The sequence below is a fragment of the Peromyscus leucopus genome, chromosome 10, assembly GCF_004664715.2.
Source record: "Peromyscus leucopus breed LL Stock chromosome 10, UCI_PerLeu_2.1, whole genome shotgun sequence".
NCBI classification, from domain to species: domain Eukaryota; kingdom Metazoa; phylum Chordata; class Mammalia; order Rodentia; family Cricetidae; genus Peromyscus; species Peromyscus leucopus.
In genome coordinates this window covers 60,476,588-60,504,007 of record NC_051071.1, presented here as the reverse complement: position 1 = coordinate 60,504,007, position 27,420 = coordinate 60,476,588, and the positions used below count along the sequence as shown (strand labels likewise).

General features: G+C 46.1%; 1 protein-coding gene and 1 long non-coding RNA gene across 3 annotated transcripts; one reads left to right on the top strand and one right to left on the bottom strand.

Annotated features, from left to right (window-relative positions):
* The first annotated feature begins 1,181 nt into the window (after positions 1-1,181).
* Positions 1,182-26,562, top strand: Lrrc66 (leucine rich repeat containing 66). Its single transcript, XM_028859671.2, is given in 8 exon segments — positions 1,182-1,609; positions 1,872-2,375; positions 14,706-14,875; positions 20,493-20,682; positions 22,085-23,588; positions 23,590-23,683; positions 23,685-23,772; positions 23,775-26,562. Coding segments are annotated over 8 exon segments (2,814 nt in total). The 5' UTR covers positions 1,182-1,464; the 3' UTR covers positions 23,894-26,562.
* On the bottom strand, positions 12,755-20,556 carry LOC119088651. 2 transcript variants are annotated; one of them, XR_005092340.1, is made up of 3 exons: positions 20,443-20,556; positions 14,612-14,808; positions 12,755-13,302 (listed from the first exon to the last, which is right to left on the bottom strand). It is a non-coding gene; the product is annotated as an uncharacterized LOC119088651 (long non-coding RNA). The 2 variants fall into 2 exon arrangements; XR_005092339.1 differs by lacking the exon at positions 20,443-20,556 and adding an exon at positions 15,246-15,954.
* Positions 26,563-27,420: the final 858 nt, after the last annotated feature.

Here is a 27,420-nt window from a genome sequence, read left to right as displayed (position 1 = left end):
TTTTGAATGCAAATCTATTCATATATCAATCTCTACCTTGAAAAGGGCCAGATTATAGAAATCTTTCACTCTAAAAAAGGTATGCTTTTCAATCCCATTATTTTCTTCTCTGTTACAAAGGAATGTGCATATTTATGATTGATGTATTTTTTGCTAACATTACATTAGCTTGGTATCCAATTGTGCACATAATGATTGCAGCTTTAGTGTTGAAACAAATATCTCTCTGACTAGGAAAATGAATTCAGTTTCTGCTGTTACATAAGGAGTATACTATAAATTACTCCTTGCTGTAGGTAGGTAGGGCACCTTTGCAGTTTATGTACCTAAATTTAGACACCCTCTGAGATATGGGAGAATTGACCTCGTATGAAATGGAGGTTTTGAAGTTATAGTGAGAATGTCCTTCATTCTGTGCATTCATTCATTCGAAAAGCACAGCCCAGTGACAGACTCCAGAACATCAGAACTATGAAACATGGGTGTTTTGAAATACACAAAGCAGAGCACTAATGATGTGTGATGGCGTTTGACACTCTGTCCAGTTGAAGGGTACTGAGTATGTTCATTCAACACTACTGAAAGTATTGTGAAAGCAAAGACAAAATACGGGCTAACTCAGGAAAGAGGGGTTCGGACCAGAGTGATTGAGATGAGACTTGAATGTGCAAGATTCGGACCACAGAGAGGAGGGAGTGGCAGTGATCTTGGATTGGAGCAGATGAAAAACTCATTTGGTATGACGTAGACATACGTATCCCTGGCCTGGGCCACATCTTGCAGTTACTACCCCACATGAATTTATCAAACTTAGCTTCCCAGGCTAGCTAGATTATGGGAAGTTTTGAATGCCAACCTTGGGAATTCAGACTATAGACATTTAAAGGAACATTTCGAAATTTCAAAGGTGAAAAATGCATAAGCATAATGGTATTTTTGAAATACCAGTCCTTTGGCGTTACCTACAATGGAGGAGGAGGGGGCAGGGACCGGAAGTTCAGTATACCTGTTCTAGTACTTCAGACGTGATGGCAACTCAAACAGGTGCCTTGAGACCAGAAATGAATGGGTGATACGTTGCTGAGAAAGGTTATTCTTTGTACTCTGGTTTTGTCTTCATGGGGTTTACCTTAAAACAAATCTCAAGAATCCATTTACCCAGCCGTCGCCATAGTTTTCCTGTATGTATTCAGCCTTTGTAACTTGTTCCAAAACCTACAGAGTGACATGAAAAAAGACTTGGCATTTCTATATTTTATGACATCCTCACAGCTCGGGGGCAGGACATCCTTTTCATGACCATTTTTATTTATTTTGTGTATACTGAAAAAGATTTCAAAATTATGTGAAAAGTAGCAAACGCCATAAAGATAAAGCTTATGGGTCCAGTTGGGAAAGACCCGGGTGCCCGTTCTGTGAGTTGCACTTTCCATTCATAGGAGAGGTTCGCTCTCTAGTGTAACCATGTGTCATTCATGTCATAAACCACATGACGGTGTTCTAGATAAGCATAACAGACTTTGCCCCATGCTGGTGACAAGCGGCAGAGACGCTGGACTCACTAGGAAGCAGACTCCAGGCTGGAGGATCCTGGGAAGGCAGTGTAGAGGTGAGGCTGTGGTAAATGTCTATTCTGTGAATACCGAGGGGAGGTCTTTCCATAAAATGTACGTGCATCTCATTATATCAGTCACAGCTTTGGGGTAGCAACCTCTCAGAGGCCAGTTTCTAAGAAATCAAATGCTCATTTCACTTGATAGTTAAGAATGCTTCCTAAATCTTACGTTGGAGATTAAGTTTTCTGTTTTGTTTTGTTTTTGTTTTTTTTAACGTGTTATTTTGAATGAGTCAATTTACTTACCTTTCCCCAGGCATTATGAAAGACTTCTACTTCGGAGTTACTATCATAGTTATAGATCTTTGCTTTCCGGGAACGGCGACAACCCCGCCAAGAAAAAGCAGTGTTCTCCACAATTCTGAGCGCCACTGCGATGGGCCTCTTCTGACAAGCTGGTCTACAAGGCACACGTCCCAGATAGCAGACACCGTGGATGTGAGCTCCCCTATCTCTCCAGTCCTCTTCCAGTCCCACACGAGAAAGGAATGGCAAATAACACGCCTGGACCTCAGTAACCACAGCATCTCGAACATGACCCTCAGCGCTCTCGCCCCTTTTCATGCTTTGGAACTACTGAACCTCAGCGACAACGCCATGCACTCCCTCTGGCTGGATCTGCCCCTGCCTCGCCCCTCGCAGCAAAAGCGCCACACCGGAGGCGGAGGCGGAGGCGGCGGCGGAGGCGGCTGGCCCTGCAGTCTCCCCCGTCTAAAGGTGCTGATACTTCGAAGAAATCAACTCCGTGGCACTCCTAAAGGTGAGCACTTTTAATGAATGGATGAGACGGAGAAACAGTGTGTGGGGAGCTGGTGTTTTATGTCAACAAGGGCGCTGTATTTTGTTCAGTTTCAAGGGAGCAGCTGAAACCGCAAAGCGGTTTGACCGAGCAAATACAATACAGGCGTTTCCTAGTGGCACTGCCTGCCCGAGTGGAATTTGCAATTAGTGCGGCTTAACCTCCTACTTGTACCACTCGAGTTGATGTTGTGTGAGTTGGTCAAGAAACCCCAGGACTTAGCTAAGTGCTCGATAATAATCTCTGATGCATTTCGGTTTGTCTGTTTTTGAGACAGGGTCTCACTGTGTAGCCCAGGCTGGCCTGGAAACCCCTATGTAGACCAGGCTAGACTCAAACAGAAATCAGCCTGCCTCCCAAGTGCTAGGATTAAACATGAGTGCCACCATGCCTAGCTAAGATATCTATTTTGTTTTTTATATAGGTTTATTAATATGAGAAAGCACTGAGAAAGAATGGATACAGGTATTTTTTAATATACAATATAATTTAAATTAAACATGTTATCGTATTTACAATTTTTTTTCTTCTTGGAATACATTTTGCCTTTTTAGTTGTCCTCCAAATGTAGACCAGGAATATCACAATATTCTATATTTGTATGTAAAACTTGCTACTGTGAAACCAAAATCAGAATTCCTTGCTGCAGCTTAAACTGGGCCCTGGAGATGCGGCCTTCAGTTTTCTGGAACAGGGGAATTTCTGACTCTGAGCCCCAAGGAGGGTAAGGAGGGTGTTTGCAAGGATGCCTGCAACAGTCTCAGGCCGACCCTCCTCTGCACCTTCTAAGTCTTGCTCCACAGCTGGGGGAGAATTTTAGGTTCTATCAGGGCATCAGGGTGTGTGTGTGTGTGTGTGAGAGAGAGAGAGACAGAGACAGAGACAGAGACAGAGAGACAGAGACAGAGAGAGACAGAGACAGGCAGGGAGACAGAGAGACAGAGAGGGAGCCCCCTTGCTACTCAGAGAATACCCCTTCTCAGTCTTTCCGTTGGGAGGAAATCTCTTCCCCTTTGTGCCTCTTCAAAGCTCTTTGGGAAAGCCCTAGGGATTCCTTCCTCTGAGGTTCAGGACTCCAAAGCCCTCTGCCTCGGTTTTGCTGGGGACAGTAGCCCAGGCCTGCTTTGTCCTAGAACGGAGGCTATGGGGACTCACAGGGTTAGCCAGTGAGAAGGCTGTCCCAGAGTGAAGGGAAATCTGACCCTCCCTCCCGAGGCCAGATGTGCTCTCCAGAGGGCTTGCAGTTGTGGCTGATACCAATGTAATTTCACTTCGGGGCCAAAGGCTCAGTATAGAGACAGGCTTCTTCCTCTCTGAGGTCAAATGTCTGCCTCCCAGAATGTAAGCGGGGGAATGGTGAACATGCAGAGAAAACAACAGAAAAACAAAAACAAAATGTGCCACGGGAATTTCTGTTCGAACTCTAGCAAATGCCGCTGTCAGGAGGGGAAGGATGCGAACACAGAAAGTCCCTGTAATGTGTGATTCTGATTGGACAGCGAGGTCGTTTTATCCAGTCCTTTTGTGTTTCGAACTCACTACCTGTGGTCAACATATACACTTGAAGTTTGCCCAGGTTGGATCCCCTCCAGCACCCCTCGCCGTTCTGTGAGGTTGACTCCGGCAGGGTACACAACCTCAAATCCCGTCTTGGAGGGAGGAGTCGGTGAGAGGTGCTCCTTGGGGCCTTGCCCTGCTTCTGGGCTATCCTTCCCTCTTTAACTCTCCTGCTCAAGTCTGTCTAATGATAACGTCTAGGTAAGGCAGGTGCTCCCTGACCTATAATCACCATAAGCCTATCACAGGTCATAAATACCATAAGTCAGAAATGCATTTACATATTCCTGTTGGAGTCTGAATATTAAACAATTCCCCCCAAAGGCTCATGTGTCTGAATACTGGGTCCTTAGCTAATAACACTCCTTGGGAAGGTTAGGAAAACTTTAGAAGGATTTAAAAAAAAAAATCTTGCTGGGGGAAATATGTCACTGAGGGACGGCTTTGGCCCCCTTGCTATCCTCTCTGTGTTTCTAAGTTTGGATGCAATGTAATCAGCCAGCTGCCTACTCCTGCGCCATTCCTTCCCTACCTGTGACCACGCCCTCCCAGCCACAGTGGACCCTGGAACTGTGAGCCAAAACCCTTTTATCCTTCAGTCGGTCTACCCGAGATACTTTATCCCAGCGACAGAAAAGAACCCAATCCAGCACTTAACCTACCAGGCATCGTAGCTCAGTGTGCCCTCCCTCAGACATTCTCGGAACACTTACATTAGCTGGCAGCCAGATGAAGGCCACGGGACACAGAGTCCATTTGCTGATAAAATGCTGGGTATCCCGTGTAACATTGAACACAGCACCGAAGGTATGAAGCAGTGGTGGTGTGAGCGCAATTTCGTACCACTGGCAAGAAAAAAAAAAATCATAACTCAGGCCATCATAAGCCAAGCTTTATTTGAATTGTGAAGATTCCATGAAAAAGGTCCCTCATGTCGCTATAATGCGGTAAGCCATGCACAGTATATGGTAGCAATTACAAGTTGTAAAAGGTAGTTTAAAAACCTGGAAGTGATTTGCAAATATTAGTTTGTATTGCTCTCTTGGCGCAAATTGAGAACAACAGTATACTTAGAAACAAATAATTAATTTGCTTTCTCTCTAAATCTCAAGTTGTCTTTTAAAATGTTAAATAGTTATTGCCATGGGTGGGATCCATAGCCCACTATAATTCATGAGCAGGGAGCCGTGAGCATCTATTTAGATGTGCTTTCCTCATCCAGAACAAGAATAAATTGGAAACACCCCAGAAGGCAACTCTCAGGCAACTAGCCATGTAGTACATAGAGCTTTATAAGCCATGACTGGTGTCTTTAACAGGGACTGTCTATAGGACACTCAGAAAAGCTCATTTTTATAGTGTTGGAACATCACGTTGACTAATCGATGGTCAGGCATGCTCCTGTGTTGAGTCAGCTGTGGCATCACCAACAGGCTCTATGTGGAGGAAACACCCTGGTCTGGTGCTGGGCAATACAAAAGAGAAGCCAGACAGGAATGTAACCTGAATGACAGTTCCACCTTCCACCCATAACTTTGGAGTAGTCACAACTTCAAATCATTACTGTAACATAATATCTGAGAGAAACAACTTAAAAAGGAAAGTTTTGTTTGAATTCACAGTTTTGAAGGTTCCAGTCCATGTCAGTCGGTTCTGTTGCTTTGGGCCTGTTTTGAGCTGTACATCCTCACAGGAACACATGATAGAACAGTTGTCCAAACCTGTGGTATCAAACAGTGAGAGAGAGCAAGAACTCCCAAGTTCAACAGTCCCCATCAGGGCCATGTCCCCAGTGGCCTCAGACCTCTTGGAGGCTCCACCTCTTGAAGGGTTCACTTCCTCTCAGTAGCTCCAAGCTGGGGACTAAGTCTGACAAGTGCCGTCTTGGGGACAGATGGCCAGGCCATAGCAATCAGTATGTGAGGAGTTCAGAGCAATGGGGTCAGCCTCTAAGTCCTCCATCCAGCAGTATTTTCAGTGCTTTTCAGAGTTTCTGGAAATGTACCGGGACAAACACCTCGCACTGGTTCAGTGAGGCTGCCGGGTCAGGCTGGCATCCTCATGCCAGCCCACCAAGTTCCAGAAACCAGAGAGCTAGATGCATTAGAGACGAGATGAAATAATTCCTGACATTTGAAATGAGAAGAATTAAGAAGGAGAGAAAATCCTGTGTCCTATAAAACAAAAGCTTTTTGTATTCTCTTACCCATAGGGATTGCTACTGGATTATAGAAATACAAATAACCAAATTGTTCTCAAAGTCAATTCAATGTTTAAAGAAACAAAATGTACGGAAGACATTAAGCTAAGAGAACAAACTTTGAGTCACTTACACACCTTGGTCACAATAAGGGATGACATATTGAATAAAATGTTTCACCCTGGACCATTTTCGACCCTACTTCAGTTCTTAATATGAACTTGAAGCCATTAACTCCAGAAGGGCAGGGTTGCTGATGATCACACTTGGGAAGGCATGCAGAAGTTCATTGTTCACAGACAGTGTTTACTACGGTGGTGGCTAAACATCCTCTCCTGCCTTTTCACTTAGAGACTCTAATATGATCCCGGGAAATAATGACACCAGCTCTGGTCACTTAAATCCTCGGTGGCTAGATTCCAGCCCCTCATAGCCCATGCAGTCAGCAGAATGAAGTTCCAAAGTTAATTCCATTTCCACAAAGTCACTTAGGATTTTTCCTGTCCGCACTGAATTCTCCTTGCTTGAAACATGGACTCTAACTGCCATAGGATGTCCCGGTACCAACCAGCGCCTCACACCTTTTGCTCACTTGACTACCTATCCTCAGTGGCTCAAATAAGAAACACGTTTTCCCCATTTAGTTTTGCAGCCTAGAATGACCTAACTCCATCTTGGGAGACATTAAGTAGTCAAGGTCATCTGTAAGAACCACACCGGTACCTTAATAAAACAAAATCTTAATCCTCTAAAATCGGAAGAAGTTCATGACACCAAGTCCCACAGCCAGAAGAAATTGACCCTTCTTGGGAAATCCTGGGTTGGCTTTATGAGGGAAGTTGAATGAATAAAACATCTTACATGGCTCTATTTACTTACTAACTGACCTTCAACAACTCACTTAACATAAGAAGTCTTACCTCTGAGAATAATGAGTGTCCGGGATCACCAAATAATGCGTATACACACAAACACTGTGTAGCCTGGAATACAGAGTGATGTCATACAGAACACTTAGCACTGTTAATCACCTTTGGTGCCGTTGGAGGGCCCTGCATCTGTGGGGCCCACTCCAAACTTCTGTCCTTGTCACTTCTTTAATTCCAGGCAATAGAATATTCAAAGCTATCTTCTGGCCAGGCAGTGGTGGCGCATGCTTTTAATCCCAGCACTTGGGAGGCAGCGGCAGGTGGATCTCTGTGAGTTCGAGGGCAGCCTGGGCTACAGAGAGAAATCCTATCTGAAAAAACAAAAACAACAACAAAAAAATCTTGTACAGAAATATTTGACAGAGAAAAAGACAACAATCCAGGTTTTATAAGGGCAAAGGCTCATCTTCAAAACAAAAGGAAAAAGCTATTCTGATGGTCTTCGAAGGTTCAGAGTATTTGTCAATTGTGCTGTTGCTATGTTCACAGTTGTGCGATCTTTACAGTGTTAGAGGCCCCTACCCTTCCTTGCTCTAGGCACTCTTGGATCCATGCTCTGACTCTAAGCTATTCTGGCCTGTATGCCAACCATCACCACCATCCAGATGTGACCTAGCCATCACCACGGAAATTTCTCCATACCCTTTGGGTTATCTGTCCTTCCCATTCATCTCATCATCCCCTCCACCCAGGAAAACACAGGTTCCTCTCCAGGCATTGTAAGCTGACTTGAGCTTCCTGTACATTTATTTACATGAGTGGAATCATACAATACAGACAGACCTTGACTGGCGATGCTTCAAACTTAATGACTCTTCAGTTTCACAGAGGTGACAAAAGAATGCACATTCAGTAGAAACTGTCCTTTGCATTTTGTTTTTGTTCCCCTGGGGCCTTTGATACATAATATGGTGTTCTCTATGATACTGGGCAGTGGCTGAGTCATGGCTGCCAATCAGCCTCTTGGTCATGAAGGTAAACAGCCAATGACTCTGTGCACCACATTATTAAGCTCAGATATTTGGTAGGTCAGTTGTAGTAAAGGCATTTTTGACATGATATTTTCAGCCTGTGATGGATTTGTTAAAATGTAAGATCTTTGTACATCAGGAGGCATCTGTAGGGGGCTTTTATTTTATTCTAGCATCTTTATCTCAGTGTGATTATTTTGATGTTTATTCATGTTATCGTACATATTAAATATTTTGTTATTTTTCACTGCTGGGTGTAAGTCTCTCATTTACCTGTTGATAGTTAGGCTAGTATGGGGGAGACTAAATGTGCTGTAATGCAGATGGGTGTAGAAAGGTAAACACTAACCAAAAGTAAGGCGAAGTGTGTGCGCGCATGTGAAGTTTCATTCTGTTGCTTTGATAAAATACCCTGATCAAAAGCCCCTAGGGAAGGAAAGGGTTTATTTGGATTAAACTGTCAAGTCACATTCCTTATTGAAGGAAGTCTGGATAGGAAGTCAAGGCAGAAATCTGGATGCAGGAACCATGGAGGGATGCTGTTTACTGGAAGGCTTATTCTTAACTAGCTTCCTTTAATATCCCCAGACCACCTGCCCAGGAAATGGTGCTGCCCAGAGTGGGCTGGGCCATCCTCCTTCAAGCAAGACAATCCCTCACAGACATGTCTATAAACCAACCTGATAGACAACTACTCAATTGAGACTTTTCTTATGTATGTCAAGTGAACAATTAATGCTAGGTATGACAAGTGACTTTCTTGTCTGATCTCCACCTGACGTTAAGGCAGGGTTACTCAAGGAACCTGGGGTTGCTGGTTTGGCTAACGCAGATAGACAGCTTGCTCTGAAGAGCCTGTCTCCACCATCTCCCAGTTGCTGAGTTTACAGGTGGGATCCCACACCCACCAGGCTTTCTTTATATGCGGGCCACACTCTGGCTTTCATGTTTATATGACAAGTACTTTACCCACTGAGCCATCTCTCCAGCCCCACCACCACCACCACCACCTTATTTTTTGAGGCAGAGTCTCTCCTTTAAGCTAGAGCTCACCTTTGGCTAGACTGGCTGGACAGCAAAGTCCCAGGCCCCACCTGTCTCTACCTCCTCAGCATCGGGGTTACAGACACACACCATCATACTTAGCTTTTATGAGGATGCTAGAGATCTGAACTCAGGACCTCATGCTTCCACAGCAAGCACTGTATGCGCTGAGCCACTCCCCAGCCCAGGGAAGTTATATTAATTCCAGACAAAGACCTCAGAACAGAAAAAAAAATATTAGGATAAAGAAGAGTAGTACATCATGATAAGGAGGATGATTCTTTAAAAAATAGTGATAATCTGTAATAGTCCTAAGCATAAATGCACTTAGCAATGGAATGTAAGAATAGTTGGAAAAACCTGGTAGTTCAACATCCCTTGTCAATAATAGGTCAAGGAGACAAGCAGTCAGTAAGGATCTAGCTGAAGTGATAGTCTAATCAAAAAGCTTGATTCAGTTGGCATATATAAAATTATCCATCCAGGACTAGAGTGATGGTTCATTGGTTAAGAGCACTTGTTGCAGCCTGGTGGTAGTGGTGGTGGTGGTGGTGGTGGTGGTGGTGGTGGTGGTGGTGGTGGTGGTGCACACCTTTAATCCCAGCACTTGGGAGGCAGAGGAAAGTGGATCTCTGTGAATTTAAGGCCAGCCTGGTCTACAGCCAGGGCAGTTACACAGAGAAACCCTGTCTTGGGGGGGAATAAAAAAGCACTTGCTCTTGAAGAGAACCCAAGTTTGATTCCCAGCACTCACGTGGCAGCTCATAACTATCTGTAACTCCAGTCTCAGGGGACCCAATACCTTCTTCTGAAGACCCCAACACTTTCCACAGGCATCAGAAATGCACATGATGTGTGTGTGTGTGTGTGTGTGTGTGTGTGTGTGTGTGTGTGTGTGTGTGTGTATGCAGGCAAAACATTCAAAAACATAAAATAATAATAAAATGAGACATAAGTTGGTACTAGACTGGTATTATCATGACAGGACTCGCTGTGCTGTTTGTTGGAGGATTATGGAAGATTTGGGACGCTTTAAGTGAGGGTTAATGGGCAATCCTCTAGAGAGAATGGAAGACAGTGCCGAGGGAGACTTGAACTCTGGAGGCCCAGCTCAAGTTTCAGAGGGGAAGAATATTAGTAATATTAACAATATTACCAGAGACCGCTCTTGTGATGTTTTGGCAAAGAATGTGGCTACTTTTTGCCCTTGTCCTAAGACTCTGCTTGAGGCTAAATTGAAGCATTTTGGATGAATGTCATTGGAAGAGGAGACTTCAAAACAGCCTGGTATGGACTCTGTCATATGGTTCCTAAGTGGTCGCTCTCGTGCAGATCTACACTGAGAAGGAGCACGTGAGGCTAGAGGAATGCAGAACTACCGTTTCAGGAGAAAAGGAGCACCAGGAAGTGTCCTGGAGATAAATCCAGTGCTCAAGGAGATTAAACATGTTTAAGGAAAGCCTGTTGCTCAATGAAATAAAGGGGGTGATGACCTCAGGGCAGGAACTCTCTCTTGGGCTGGTTCCACTCCCTATTATCAGCTTTCCTCAGCAGGTATCCCAACTAAGCTTCCAACTCATAAAAAGAAAGAAAAGCTTAAGAGCGAAGGCCACCATCCACAACAGACAGCTGGTGCAGATGTTACCGAACGAGGGAGCCAAGTTCCACCTCCAACAAGCAGTAGAACTTGGCAGCTTCAGCCTCAGGGTTCTGGCTTTAGAGTCAAGGATCCAAGAAAGGAGTTGTGGCATCTCCATCCGAGACTAAGGAAAACTGCTGAGGCCAGGCATGTGTCAAGGGTGTCCCTGCGCGGAGGTCCAGAGAGACCATTGTGTGAAGCTGTGAAGGTGAAGCCTGGATTGCCTTGGAGACCCCAAGATGTTAGAGATGCCAGAGCCATGGGATACCTGCTGAGGAGAGCTGCTAACAGGGAGTGGAACCAGCCCAAGAGAGAGAAGTGTGCTGCAGTCAACAAAGCTGAAAGGAGTTGGAGATCTGAAGAGCTTTGACATCAGACATGGAGATGCAGAGTTTGGAGTTTGCCCAGCTGGTGTTTGGTCTTGCTTTTGGCCAGTATTTCCTCACTATGCTCCCTTTCCTCCCTTTTGGAATGGCAATATATATCCTGTGCCACTGTATGTTGGAGGTATGTGATCTGCTTTTTTTTAACATTGATTTTACAGGAGGTTATAGTCATAAGATTGCATGAATCTCAGAAGAGACTTTGAACTTTAGATTTTTAAACAGTGTTGAGACTGTGATAGACCATGGGGATTTTGAAGTTTAACTGAATGCAGTTTTGCATTATGGTATGTCTACAATTCTACGGGAACCAGGGGGTGGAATTTGGTGGTTTGAATAAGAATGGCCCCCATAGGGTCATATATTTGAAAGCTTGGTCACCAGAGTGACACTATTTGGAAGGATTAGAAGGTACAGACTTGTTGGAGGAGGTGTGTCACTGGGAGTGGGCTCTGAGGTTTCAAGAGTCCATGCAGGCCGAGTCTCTCTCTCTCTGCCTGCAGATCCAGATGTAAAACTCTCAGCTACTTCTCCAGCACTAGGCCTGCGTGCACACTGCTATGCTCCCTGCCATGATAATAACGGACTAAACCTCTGAAGCTATAAGCAGGTCCCCAACTAAATGCTTTGTTTTCTAAGAGTTGCCTTGGACCCGGGGACTCTTCACAGCAATAGAAGAGTGACTAAGAACCCAGTGAGTTCTGCTCTCTTGTCCCCGTTTTGCACTCAGTTCTTCCAGTATCTGCCCACGTCTATTTTGTTGTTGTGTTTAGTTTGGGGGCACAGTTACAGGGTAATGAGATCTGGGCCTTGAGCCAGCTCCTTCTGCTCTGTCACTGGGCAAGCCTTGCCCCGGGCATTTTGTTTGTAAGTGGGGAGAAGCCCCAGGATTCTGTGAACATTAAAAATGAAAGACTCGCAAAACGCTTAGAGCTGAAAGAGTCCACGATTAAACGGGAGCTTCCCACAGTTGGGTTTCTGCCCTTCAGAGCCAGTGTGTGCTCTTCCTCCGCTGAGCTCCTAGGAACTTACTCGGTTCAGTTAAGCATTGAGACATTTTCGGAAGCCTGAATTCGCGTTTCTAAACAGGCTGGACAAGTACGAGGAAAAGGCGGGGAACCTGTGATGCTCTTCCCAGCGGTCTTTCATGCCCTTCCCAGTCCGTGTGTTCGCACATTTCAACACAGGGGAAAGTTCTCTGCATAAAGACGTGTATTCTCTTCAGAGGATGTATTCCACTCCTGAGGTTGCTGACAGCTGGCCTTCCCCGCAGGTCCCCATTTGGATGTCTCCTGGCACTGATGCTAGCGCAGCGAAAGAGTTGAGGGGGGACTTGGGGAGCGTTGGGAGAAGGTACATTGGGGGGCCAGGACAGTGGGGCAGCACACACGGACTCCAGGCATGGAAGTGTACAACATGGGAGTATTTCACACACATGTATTCTGAGCACCAGCTTTGACTCGCTCTCGTTGCTTGTTAAATATAGTTTTCTTGACCAATTTTCTCTCTCTCTCTCTCTCTCTCTCTCTCTCTCTCTCTCTCTCTCTCTCGTGTGTATGCGTATGTGTGTGAGAGAGACAGACAGACAGACAGACAGAGAGTGTGTGTACTCAGAGAAATAATAGCTCTCTACAAGCTCATGCCCCATCTAAAGCAGGCAGCCCCCATTCACTCTAGCCAAATGTCATACGCCAGCCGGAACTTTGAATCTATTCATTCCAGGGAAGCCTGAGATGCAGGCTTTTGTATTGAATCCTTAACGTTGGCCCAATGCTTTTTGGATCTCTGTGTACACAGGCCAAACCCTACATCCCAAGCATTACAAGGGTTCACCTTATTCTGCATAGAAAAGATTTAATCATTGGATAGTCAGGAAGACAGACAAACAGCCCACTGCCCAGTGGCGTGGTGTGGATGATGAACCGCTTTGCCTGACAAGTAACTTTCCTTGTCTACGTGTCTTATCGTGCCACCACTCCAAACTTCTGGGGTAAGGATTTGTCATCTGCACCAAGTGCCTCCATCATAATCTTCAGACTGATTCATTGCTTTAAAGTCCGCTTGCTTATTACTCTGTGTGCCTCAGGTGAACAGATGACAATCGACCTGGTCGAGCCATTTCAGTTACGCTACCCTCTTTTCAGAATCAGTCTGGCCGTCCATACCTTGCAGACAGTAAGCAAGAAATAAAGTTGGTTCTGGAACTGAATAAGCTTGATCTGCTACATAGAAGTTAAAGACTCAGCCCACATTTGAGAACAGGGCTGAGGAACGTGTGAAATCGCAAGCACCTCCCTGGGAGACCCATCTGGCGATTCAGTCTGCTGTGACTGGCACCCTCTTCCTCCTCAGTGCCAACGGGATCTTTTGCGTGCTTCCCAGAACAAAGTGAGGCACAAAGGCAGAGGCTAAAACCCCATCTGATTCTTGTGCTAGAAAGCAAAGTCTGCCTGTGGTTTCTTTACCTTTGAAATATCCAAGAATACCTAGAATATGATTATAATACCAATGGTAAACGGTTATGAGAATGGAAATGACTAAAAATAAAGATGTGTGTGTGAGAGAGAGAGAGAAAAAAGAGAGAAATGGAAGCAGAATTGGAACCCTCCAAGTGAACAAAGGACCAACAGGGAGGAAGGGGAGGCTGATACACTCAACATACAATACACTTGTACAACAATATTCTTACAGGACAATGTAGAATGAATACAAGCAATGAGAGATTTAAAAAATGAAGCTTTAATAACTGAACAAGAAACTTTAAAATTGGAAGAATTCATTTATGTAATAATAAACCTCAGGGTAAGTTTCTCCTGTGTTATCATAGGGAAATCATTCAGTTTTACTCACGGTTAATCAAATTGACAAACATCTGCTCATCACCTTGGTTAATCATGGTGAGAATTTTAAAAATCGATTCTTTAATTTAAAAAGAGCACACACTAGACCAGTAAAACAACTCACCAGGTAAAGAAAGGTCCTTCTAGCCAAGCCTGATGATCTGGGTTCAAATCCTGGGGCCCCCAAGGTGGAAGGAGAGAATGGCTACTGGTAGTTCCCCTCTGCCCTCCATGCATGCACTGTGCCATCCACACACAAATACACAGAAGATAAATAATAAATGAATGTGTGATAAAAAAAAATAGCACATGCTCATTTGAAAGAAAGAACCAATGTGTATTAAATTAAAAGAAAGCTTTGTCCATACCCCTCTTCCCTTCCCTCAGCCGTCCTACAGCAAACTTCAATGATTATTGATAATTTCACTCACCTCCTTATTTCTGTCACCACAAAATACATATCTACATATGTTTGTATGTGTATACCCCTCAAGAACATTGCCATTATTATATTCTGTACTATTTTGACTTAATCTTTTCCTTCCTGTTTAATAAGTTCACATGCGAATTGGCCCAGTCTCTCTTAAGACCACTTAGTTTTTCACAGCGTCAATACACTTTGGCAGCTTCCCACCTGAGGGCCGTCAACATCCCCAACTTTCCACCACCCACTACGCAGCCGCCAATAGCACCAGATTTGGGTTTTCATTTGCCTTTCCTTTTCCCAGGACTGTGGAAGCTGGAGTCGCTGCAGAGTCTGGATCTGTCATTCAACAGGATCGTTCACATTGGGCTGTCTGATTTTCATAGCTGCCTCCAGATGGAGCGCGTCTATTTAAAGAGCAACAAGATACGCACCGTTCACCCAGACGCCTTCAAGGACCTCAAAAAATTACAGGTTCTAAAGTCTTTCTTATAGCTGTCTTAACTATACAGACTTGTGGCCAATTAGATTAGAGGGCTACTTCCTTTGAAGGGGATCTCCATGTGCAGGGCTACTGGCTGTTAATCAAAGTGTGTGAGTCTACTTAAGAGCTCCTAAAACAACTGAAATCTATTGCTCAAAAAAATCAAAGACCACAACCATGGACACAAACTTAATAAAAATTCTCAGCCACAAGAATTCACATCATTAGGCTGTAGATACAGCTGGATGGATAAAGAACCTGCCTAGAATGTCACAAACCCTAGATTCGATTCCCAGCATACACCTGTACTCTGGGGGTCTGGGAATGGAAGTAAGAGGATCATTAAGTTCAAGGTCATACCTACATGCATATCAAGTTGAAGGCCAGTTGGCTTGCAAGAGACACTATCTAAAAATGAAAGAAAGAATTTGGTATATTATTTATCTAAATCAAATTAGATTCAACTCCAAGTTTCCATTTACCAGTTGGCAAGAAATTAAATGTGTTTTTTAAAGAGTTTGAAACCAGCCTAATCTGCTTAGGGAGTTCCAGGCCAGCCAGGGTTACAGAATGAAACAAACAAATAAACAAATAATGCCACCTGCCTAGGCTGCAAGTTCAGTCAGAGGTACCAGGTCTGTTGCACAAACTGGGGCATTGGGAGGTCCTTCTGAGCCACTGTGGCCAACACTGAGATGTCAGCAGCTCAGGATCATATGAGTTGCTACTGGCCAGTGGCCTGTAGTTTTAATATCCAAAGCATGAATGGGCAATAAAAATGACGGTTATAATAGTACACACATGTGTATCACTTATCACATGCCATTTGGTGTTCCAAACACCTCTGACGTTCCTAGTTGGGCTTCTATGTCACATTTCAGAGCTGTGAGCCTTGTAAACTGTCTCCCTGATAGGGCTGAAGCTGAGGAACCACTAAGTCCTGTTCTTGCAAACACTTTTCTTCACGTCCTTCCCGTCGATAAGGACAGTGTGACGGCTCCTATCAGTGGCCTTCAGACATATTAGAGGGACCGCCAGGGAAGTTGAGAGACTCTTCAGTCCCTATCTTCATGACCTCCATCACACACACACACACACACACACACACACACACACACACACACACACACACTTTTCTAGGTCACTGCTGTTTACTACAAAGTTGGACACATGTGCAATTTCAAATGTTCCAATGCCCAGACTTTAAAAATGAAATTGAGGGGCTGGAGAGATGGTTCAGCAGTTAAGAGCATGCACTACTTCCAGGAAGACAGGAGTTCAATTCCCAGCACCCACATCACGTGACTCACAACCACCTGTAACTCTAGCTCAAGGCCAGAGCCTCCGAAGGCATCTGCACATGTGCACATACTTACATGTAATTAGAAATGCTTAGACACAAATCCTTTTTAAAAAGGGAAATGAAGAGCTTACCCTTTAATAATGTACATTATTTAACCCAATAGAACAGCATTTACAGGTATAACTAATATAAAATTATTAAGGTGGTAGTTCACATTCCATTTTTCAAACAAAGCCTTCAGTCTCTAGTGTGTGTTTTATATCTCCACATTTCAGAGCTCAGTGGCCACACATGGCTAATGACTGTCACATTAGGTAGCCTGGACAGAGACCACAGATGCTTACCCAGCATTTCATAAAGTGCTATTAAAAACAGGCCTCCAGTCAGGCAGTGGTGGCACACGCCTTTAATCCCAGCACTTGGGAGGCAGAGCCAGGCGAATATCTGTGAGTTCGAGGCCAGCCTGGGCTACAGAGTGAGTTCTAGGACAGGCTCCAAAGTTACACAGAGAAACCCTGTCTTGAAAAACAAACAAAGAAACAAACAAAAAGCCTCCACCTCTCCCCTTCACCCACCATGGCTCCCTGAACCCTCCTCGTGGAAGGGAGACTGAGAAAGCAGTGATCAGGTGGGCAGCAAACTGGCTGGATCCAGCCTAGAGTCCACCACTTCGCGGGCCAGTTACCAGGGGACTACGCCCCAGTCCCCTGTCTGTGTAACAGAAAGAAGGTAGCTCCCTGTGAGGATGAGAAGCTTACCTGCACATGGAGTGCTTAGAACAGGACCTGGGGGGGTGTGCGCTCCCTAATACACGAATCTAACCGTGCCCCTCCTCTTTCTTAGAACCCTTCCAAGATTTCACAGCCAGGGCCCAGCCCCTCAAAGCCTCTCCAGAACCAATTCACACTACTGTCCCTTTGTGCAGGGCTGTCTGTCCCCTTGTGTGCCACTGTCCTTCCTGCCTGGCCTTCAGGTCACCTCCACCCCCACTTGCTTCTCCCCTTTACCTTGCAAGAACTTGGGCTATGAGTCCCTCCAGCTTTGGTCCAACATCACTTCTGTTCGGAGGCATGCATGCCTTAGTCTTTCTTTTCGCGAGCTCACAATGGGGCTGCATGTTTCCTCCTGGCACTGGTGCCTGCAGGTCTTGAGCACAGTGAGTCGTCCATGCCTAGCCCCGTTCCCGCCCACACTAAATGGTAATCACATTCTTGGAGAGCACACATCATGCCTGACTTTGTTTCCCGGGGCTAAGCCGAGGGCATTTTGAGCGCCGGTTGAATGAACAAGGGGATGCACAATGGGCGATGCTCCTGAGTGGCCACATCAGTGGTCTATTGCTGTATGGTGATTGACCACCGCTTTGTGGCTTAAGACCACACACATCTGTCTGTGGGACAGGGATTCTGACGTGACTCAGCTGGGGCCTCCACCTCATGGTCGCTCAAGAGACCTAAACTGGTGTCGCCACTGGGGTCTAGCCTAAAAGCCCCACCACGGGCACCTAAGCAAAGCAGGCAGGACTTGCTTCCTTATTGGGCGGTCGGACTTGAGGACTCAGTTCGTTACCAGCTCTTGGCTTAAGCCTGCCCTCAGGTTTCTGCCCTGAAGCCTTCTCCACCAGGCTATTCACGCCATGGCATCTTGCTTTGGAGGTAGTAGCCTCTCTGGCATTCTCTGCTCCGCCTAAGAAGAGCATCTCTATGGTATGGGAAGTCATCTTCACGAAAGGGGCATCCCACTGCCGGCGCTGGCAGAGTCTGTTGGCTGGAAACCAAATAGCCTATCCTGCCTGCACTGGGGGGAAGAGATGGCTTAAGGGCCTGCATACCAAAAGGTAGAATCATGGGGGCCACTCTGGGGTCGGTCTGCCACGGCAGTTGTCAGAGCGGAAAAGCCCACTTCGCTTGGCTGGGCTCTCCACTTGGCTGACAGGAGACTGGCAAGTTGTAGAGGAGCCTTAACTAGTGCGTACTGGTTATGGGTACATCTGGATGTGGAATTCGTCCTGTGTGTTCCTCTCCTGTGCATTTTATTGAACTTCATGGGTCTTCGAAGCTCCAGGGTTAAAAATAGCATGGGCAAGCTATAAATCAGCTCTGAGCATGTTTGGAATATAGCCATAATCCCCAGCTCACCAGTACTGGGAATATTCATTGAGTTCCCTGCTCAGGGTTCCCTTCTGTGTGGTTGGCAATAACTCCACACACTGGCTGTGGACCATGATGAAGATGTTTGGCGCCGGGAAGCTGACTATCACAGTAGTTGGCTTTTTCCCTCTGGAAGATGAATTTCACATTTGCACTGCTGTGTCTGTCTTCCCGTCGGGGCACCTTCCCGGAAGCCAAATAGATTTTTAAAACATAAATCCATCAGCGTACTTAAACAGGATGGAGTGAGTTTCACCGACATTTCAAATTAGCCTTTCTCTTCTTAATCTTATCTCGTTCTTCTTAGATACAGTGATTTGTGTAGCAATACGCTGCCCGTCTCCCAGCCTTCCCAGAATATATGTGCCTTTCAAATGCTGTAGGATGGGGGTTTCTTTTGCTAAGTTGCAAATCTGTTCTCGTCTTTTCTCAGAAATCATTCTTCCTGAATTATTTCATTCATTTTCTTTCCTCCACACTGACTTTCAGCTCCATGGTTTGTAATATATTAAAAAAAAAAATGCTAGAATGTAAAAATACACCAAAGAGGAAATATCTCCTCCGAAAACAGGAGGATAACTCAGTGTGATGCTGAGCCAGGGCACCAGTGGGGGACAACCCCCGTCCCTGGGCAACACCAGGCCCAAGTGGATGCTTTTCCTCCTTGTCCTGGCCTCCTGCTTCCTGGTTTCAGGAAGAGTCAAGGCCGCATGGCTGCTCAACCCAGGCAAATCACCCTCATTAAAGTTCATGAAACACTCACTTGTATTTCTAGTGGTTTTGTTTGTGGTGAAGTCTTTTGGTTGTTAGACTTACCTCATCTTAGGAATTTGTATAACCTGAGATGTTTATTTAGAAACTGGCCTTGATCAAGGGGCTGAGTGAAGAGAATTGCCATGAGTTTGAGACCAGCCTGGACTATATAGTGAAAATTTGACTATTCTTGGGGGACGGAGGAGAAAACGTTGTCGTTGGGGAGAAGTGACCCTTCTTGTTTGCACTCATTTTGTTGAAGTAAGGTCGGCATTTTCTGTTTTCTGACATATAGTTCTGTTGTCACCGCCTGACGGTCCCCAAATGTCTCCTCCACACTAATGTGGTAGCTCAGAGAGGGTGGGTTTTGAAGTGAAGGCACACAGCTAGGAGACCAGAAAGCATTGCTACTCTGTCCTTGAATTCTCCAGCATTCCCATTCATTGTTGCTATTTTCATTTGGGACAGAGACTTACGCAGCTCAGGATGGTCTCAAGCTTGGTATTTTGTCTGCCCTTTCTCTTCTGAGCCTCCTGTCTCTACCTCCTAAGCGCTGGGATTATGATGCACCACCACACCAGATTTATAGTTTCCGATATTTGCTGAGTGCCTGTTCTGATCCAGACCCCTCTACCAAGTACGTTCCATGGGATACACTGTGAAAGGGGAGCCATGGTAATTGTTGGGGGAATCTGGGAAAACATACATAAACCGTTCCGCAGAATGCCTGGTATACAACACTGATCTGCTGTCAGTAGGCACAGCCAGACCCAACGTAACTTCCCTGCTGTGCCCAGCCTTAGCACACCCTGGCCTGCCACTTGAGCCACTGAATCATCTCTGTCCTCTGGTTCTCCATGTGTTTCTAATTGTCCAGGAGAAATGGGTCATCTTGCAGATACTGAACACGCAAATTCGCTAAGAACCACTTACCACTATTGAAGATAGTCAACCAACCACACATAATTCTTTTGTGCTTCCTGGCCTCATTGTTCACATCCTTTGTCATGTCCAAGATGGCAATGTTCTGAGAAATTCTTGACCTGGATCCAATTCTGAACGATAATAGTATGTGAGTCTGGGATTTGCCATAGGTTATATGGTAAATAAAGAACATGAAGTGTCTGGATGTCTGAAAAGCTTTTGCAAGCATCTAACCCATGAACAACGCTGGGAGGTGGGATCACAGAAAGCAAACAATTGCCAAGACGCAGAGGCTTTGTGGGCAGGGCAGGGATTCAAACCCGGTATTCACTGACTTTTATACCAGACCTAAATTTGTAGAGCTAGAAATATCTATTGCTTTTGTAGAGCTAGAAATAACTGTGTGTAACTCCTTATAGTTTCTTACCTCACTGTCTTTGTGCACAGACTGACCTACATTTACCTCTTTTCAAGCAGGTGGTAGACCTCAGAAGCAATGCACTGACCACCCTTGCACCCATTGTGACCATTGCTCTAGAATTCCCCCACCTGGAACTTGACTTGGCTGATAACCAGTGGCAGTGTGGTGATAACAATGCCAACTTCCAAAATGTCACCTCTGCATCCTGGAGGGAAAAGTTGAATGCTATCTGCAGCATGTCTGTGGGTAAGTGAGTGGCATCTCTCTCTCTCTCTCTCTCTCTCTCTCTCTCTCTCTCTCTCTCTCTCTCTCTCTCTCTCTCTCTTTGGGTTGTTGTTACTGTTGTTCTGAAATAGTTTCATTTGGCCTGGAAAATGCACATAAGAAGGCAGTCTCCTTAAAAGTAGTGACAGTCTCTCAAAAAACAAGGATGCTGGTCTGTAGCAGGAATCTTAGAAGGTCTTATTAATAAAATCAAACCTGAAGCCAGTTATTGGAGTGAACACTGGAAGGTCAGAGAGACAGAACAAGCCATAGCTCACCTCATCTGGTCAACTTCTCAGCTGATCTTGTTTCCTCAGACTGGAAGCCTCTGTGTCCTCATATCTGAATGGCTCCCACCTGAACTGCTGCTCAAAACCTAAAAGCTTAACCAGCCAAATGCTTAACCAGCCAAATGCTTCTAGTTCCTGGTCCTCACGCCTTATATATCTTTCTGCTTTCTGCCTCACTCCCTGGGATTAAAGGTGTGAGTCACCATGCTTGGCTGTATCCTTGAACACATGGATTTCTGCCTCTGGAATGCTAGGATTAAAGCCGTGTGCTACCACTGCCTAACCTTTATGTTTAATATTGTGGCTGTTCTGTCTCTGACCCCAGATAAGTTTATTAGGGTGCACAATATTTTGGGGAACACCACCACACTGGTCCCCACTCCATTCAGCCTTGGACTGAGTCACAGGACAATCCCTAGTGCTTAACTGGTTTCCTTGGCTTCTGACAGTTTTTTTTTTCACATGATCAAAGAAACATAACATTTCTTTAGCTAGAAAAGAATTTTGCCTGGAAGCCTCACCCCCAAAATGTTGCAGATTTCATCCCAATTCTTAATGATTGATTAAAGAAAGTCACCAGCCAGGACCAGCATTCTGAGTGTAGAGGGCGGAAGAGAAGAACAGTGGGTGGTTTACTATTTACCAGGACTGGAGAATGGTGAGGAACCTACAACAAGTAGTTTCAACCTACAACAAGTAGGGCAGAAGCAGATGCAATAGAGGCTTAATAGAATGTTCTAGCAAATAAGAAGTAGTTGAGGGTATGGAGGAAGGAGAAGCCATGCGTTAGCCCTCCCATCTGGCTGCTTCCACCTGTGGGCAGCAGTCGGGCAGGTTGCCTCAGAAACACAACCTCTTGGGCCTGTGAGAAGCAGGCCTATGTCTCACAGTCTCGTGAAAATGTATACAGAGCCATGTGTGCACTGTGGGCAATGAACAGGAATGAACACATGAATGAATAAGATTACCTGTTAACTTGATGCATGTTTGAAAACATAGCTAGCTAAAGATTGAGGAGGGCCCACAGAATCTCTGAAAGCCTGGAGTCTTATTCCAACATCTAGTCACTGTGTTTTCCCATTCTCCTCTTGCAGGGAATGAGAAGCCATATTTGGAGAGCCCCCAGATCAGAATTTCCAGGAATACGCACCTTCTTCCTACTCCGAGTGATGTGAAAAGCCTCATGCAGAGCAAAGCAGAGAGACCCCAGGAAGGAATAGACAGTCACCTTTCGGCTCTGGAGAAGGAGGCGCGGGTGGACGATGATGATCTCAAGGAGATATGGCCACAGCCCCCCACAGAACTCAGAGACTCCAAGGATGAACACGTCACCGACAGAAAGGATGATGACGCCCCAGACCTTGTCCTGCCCATCTGCCTGTCGGTGTTCAGCACATTTTTGGTGGCTTTCTGCCTGGGCGCTTTCGCTAGGCCTTATATGGACAAACTGTGCCAGCAAAGATGCCTGACCAAAAGGCCTGGCTCAGAAAATGCTTACTCAAACGAGGGTTTCTATGATGACGCCGAAGCTCCCCGACGAGTACAGCACCAAGGGACAGAGCCGCACCAAGCTTCCTGCCACCTAAACCTTTATGAGAGACAGAACCCCTCCCAGGTGACAGAGCCAACCCCATATGGTGCTGCCATGGCAGAAAGGGTACTAGGGAACAGCAAAATGGATCTCAGTAGTCAACAGAGCCCGGGGCAACCCGAGGACAGCACCGGGGCAGGAAATAGAGACTGTGACGTGCTTCCATATGGCCACACAGCCCACGCGGCTCTCCATGGACTTCCGAACGCTGACACCCGCCAGCTGATTTCGGCCATGCGGGATCACCGCGATGTTCCCGAAGAATTACATTATGACACAGTGGTTCCGGAATATTCTCTCTATGAGGATGTGATGGATAGGTCTTCCGTTCTGGGAACAGAGGATAGTGGATGCGATGAACTGCGCCTGTCACAGTCAAGAGATGTTGATGTAGCTCCTGTCTCCAATACTCTAGTACATATGAACACACAAGGGGCTGGAGACAGGAAGGAAAGGGGGTCCCCCGAAGCTTTGGGAGCTATGGGCTCACCGATGGAATCTTCTGAGGAAAGGCAGGTGAGCGATTCCATTAGGGGGCTGGCCACACGGCAGCCAAGCTTCCAGGAAGCCGATGCTGAGGAAAGGTTTTCAGATGTCTACGATGAGGTCCTACACATTGACCCAAGAGATGCAGACCCACCCTCCCTTACAGCAAGGTGGGACAGTGGCCCTCATGTCACACCTGCCCCTGAGGGGCCTGTGCTGAGAGGTGCTCCTTTGGACCCTCTTTATGACTTGGTGGCCAATTACGAGTCTGATTCTGATGAGGGCTCCCTGTTTACCCTTAGTTCTGAGGGTTCTGAGGACACAAGGAGCTTGCCGGAAGAGCAGGCATCTGTGGAGAAGGGTGGGGCCAGTCAGCCCCTCCCCAGCAGGAACTTGGGAGAATACAAGGCTGATGTGAGATCAGCAGAAAGTGATGAGGACATCCCCCCACGAAGGATTCTGAAGAAATGTGAAATTCGGGACGGTCTCCTTGGAAACCCTCTCTTTTCTGGTCCAGACTCGTTTGTGTGAGATGAATCTGGAAAGTGACTCTAACTCCATTGACCCTGAGAATAGATCAGCCTGGCCCCAATCCCCAGGCCACACACTATCACATCCATGAGACCCCAGGCACATTTGTATATGATGTCGACATGAGGCCCCAGTCAGAGGCAGTAGGCTGGCACTGCTGCCTTGGAGACCTGAATTCCCAAATGTGGATCATTCACCGCCACCGCCGCCGCCGCCGCCGCCGCCGCCACCACCACCACCACATTCTGCTGAAGATCCCTCAGATCCCAAGGGGAATGCCACCAAAGAGAAGTAAACATCAGTAAATAGCCACTTTTTATGGCTGGGGGATAGAGCTCTGTTGGTGGACTGTTTGCTCACCTGCACAAAGCCCTGGGTTCAATCCCCAGCACCGTGTAAACAGGGCACAGTGGCACCAACTGTAATCCCAGCACTCCAGAGATAGAGACAGGAAACAGCACTCAGACTGAAATGAATTTTTCAGGGTAGGTGATGGGACATTCTGGCAAATACAAGCCCTATCACTCCAACCATCAGCTTGAGACAGACGCCGGATCTCCATGACAAGACCTAGTCTCCCACTCAGACACGGGGCTCACATCCCCAAATCCACATGGATCGTCCTGGAAACTACAAGTCATTGTTTCTCTTCACAAAGTCACTTTGTGAGTCAACATTATCACAGTGTCGATCCAGTAAATCTGTTTACAGTTCTTCGTCTTGACTTCTCTGTCATTTCCTGCATCTATCTGCACAGCCTCTAAACTCGAGTGTGGTGTGAGCTCCTGACTGCCTGGGTGGGGAGACAGTTGGCACGCGGTCTGGATCTAAGCCAGAGAATTTCCACTGAATTAGGGTTTGCCTAGGAGAAGGAAAGTCATGGAGTTTGGAGGAAGGGCACCAAGAGTCTCCCAGTCCCCCTCATGGCATCACTGCTAGTCCTCAGGAATCTAGCTTCTCAGTCACTCTCACAGAGGCTCGGGCCTTGACTCTCCTGTCTTCTCACTGGGCTCACATTCTTTTGTGAGAGTTCTCAGGTGTCAGGACTTCCGCTGCCACCTACCTCTCTGCTAACATTTCCTATTTCTGGAACTCTTGCTCTGCAATCTTTTGAAGATTTGGTTCTCGCATCCAGTTGCCTATCTACTTTCAAGGTAAAGGCATCCACCTCACCCTTGCCACCCACTGAATCTGGTCCTTCATGTCCTTATCTCACCATTCACACCGGGCTCCATCCAAATATCTAAGGATTACTCTTTTGACATTTTCCTCCATGGTTCCCATAGTTAACTTATTTGTCATTAGGTATAGCCAGTTCGAAGCCCTAAATATCTGCCAAGTCTCTTCCATCTCCTCTGTCCACTCTGTCGCAATTCTGTCACTTTGTCATTCCCACCAGATGGGTCACAACGTCGCACAGACTGCCTCCTACAAATCCAGTGTTAGCCAAGAGTCTGCAAGGAAATAGAACCAATATGGTGCCTGGAGATATAAGGGAAGGTTTACTGTGGGGACCTGACACATGGTGCTGGAGGCATGGAAGTTCCGCCATCTGTTCCTTCCAAGTTGGTGCCCACCTACGCCAACAATACCGTCCCATCCAAACAGCGGAAGTTCAGAAAAATGTGGATCATGTAAATCCCACCCTGAGTCCAAAGCCTTAAGAACCAGAAGCACTGATGTCCAAATAAGGTGGGAAAATGGCGGCTCCCTAAGTATGACAGAGACTTTCTAGTCTCAAGTGGGCTTAACTCCGTGGTGAGGGTCACAGTCGCTCAAACCTCTATGGCATCAATGGACATTCCAGGTTCTTGGTGTTGCAAACTCAAAGAGTGAATTTCACAAATGATGAAGAATAAGTTCAACAAGGAGCTTTATTATAGAGAGAAAGCAAGTATAGAAAGTGGAGGGAGTCTCAAGAGAGGGGCTTTGTCCAGGAGTTGATAAAACTTTTTGAGTAAAGAAGTAGATAAGTCTTTGAAATGACTGGGCCGAGACGTAAGGACACACGGGCTGGTCAGCCCAGCAGGCCCAGCCATAAGTCTCCACAGTGGACAGGGTTTTTTCTGAGTCTCCATTCTGGTGACTGGGTTGAGATTCTGGCACAAGTATTCAAAGACCAGTGAAGAATCTCTTCATGCGTAGCTTCCAGAAAGCTGTATTCACTAGGTTGCTATGCTATAGAAAAAAGAGTAAATAAATACATAAATAACCTAGGACATGAGCCAAACCAATGCCTCCTGCCAAATCATGTCTGGCATTTTCAGCCAGGACAGAACAGCCATAGAATCAAGGCCATTGCTGGCTCCTGGCCAGGACAGACCAGGTTGGTTTTGGAGGTCCCCACCCTAACTACCTGTCAAGTTTCCTTCTCCTCATCACAAGAGCATGGAAGTTCCAGCCCAAGAAGTGAGAGACACTTGCTCCTTCCTCTGCCTTTTTGTTCTTGGGCCCTCAGGGACTGGAGGATGCTGTGTGCACATCTGAGTGGTACTCTTCGCTGGATCTACTGAATCAAATGCTAGTCTCTTCCTGAGACAGCCGCTGGGCACACCTAGAACTACAGCTTGGCCTGCTATCAGGCCATCCCTTTGCCCTCAGAACATAAAACCAACCACCACACTCTCCGTCCTGTATCCTTACAATGCACACAGCATGGTTGCTCAGATGAAGATCTGGCCATGTGACTTTCCCACCTGCCTGTTTCTATAAAACTCCACCTAACTCTGTTTCCAGACCTTTGTCCATGTCGTTTCTGTCCAAACCCTCTTTCCAAAGTGTCCAAATGAGCCTCCTTTAGCTGACTAGTATCTACACAGGTCTCAGGTTTTGTGTTACCTCCTTGGGGAACTGTTGGACCCTAGACTAAGTTAGATTTCCCTGTTACAACTCTCACTACACATCATTAACTTCCGCAGAGAAGATGCTTATCGTGTGTGCAATTAAATAAGTGTATGATCATTAGCTTTTATACTAAAAGCTCCACGAGAACAACAAAAAGAACTACAAATCTGTCTCCCTGAGAATTCACATTTAGTAGGTTTTTAATATATGCATTTATTGAATAGATAAGAAAGAGCAGTCTTTGTAACACAAAACAGGGAATTCCATGATCAGGTCCGGCTTCTCACGCAGCTTGCTTACTATTACACCCTGCCTGCTCCTGACAACCCAAACCAAGCCAGCCAGCCATACAAGCTGCTCCTGGCTACAAACACAAGCCTATGTCATTCACTGTTCTTGGCGGTGCTGCAGCCTACTTTTCGTGGTGTTTGTCTGGTGTTCCAACACCCCACCCCCCACCCCCCACCCCCTGCCCGTCATCTATCTACTCTTCTTTCAAGACTCAGTTGAAAGCGTTCCTCCTCTGTACGCATTTTGCTCCTCACCCCCTCAAGGCAGAAATGACCATTCCATCTCCCATTTGGGCCACCATAGGATAATTCACGTCTTGTGGAAGCAACGATGTTTAATATGGCATGACTGGAACCTACTAGACTCTTTGTTTAGCCAATCTCCAACTGTCGGTGGATTTAGGATCCAGTGAGTCTCCACTGGGTTTTCCAACTTCTTGTGTCCCAGAACCAAAACCTGAACAGAGACACATGGGTAATGACAGAAGCAGAGATAGTTTGTGGAGAAATGATGTCCTTCCAGGAGCAGAAAGAGGTCAGAGCTGAGAGGACCATTAAAGGTTCATTGGTGAACGCTGTACAAACTGCTGGGAATTTTTATATCCCAGGCTTTGGGGTCATTCACACAGCATGGGCCTTTTCTGTTCATGCTCTATTTGGTACATATTGGCCTTTGTGGCAAAGAACC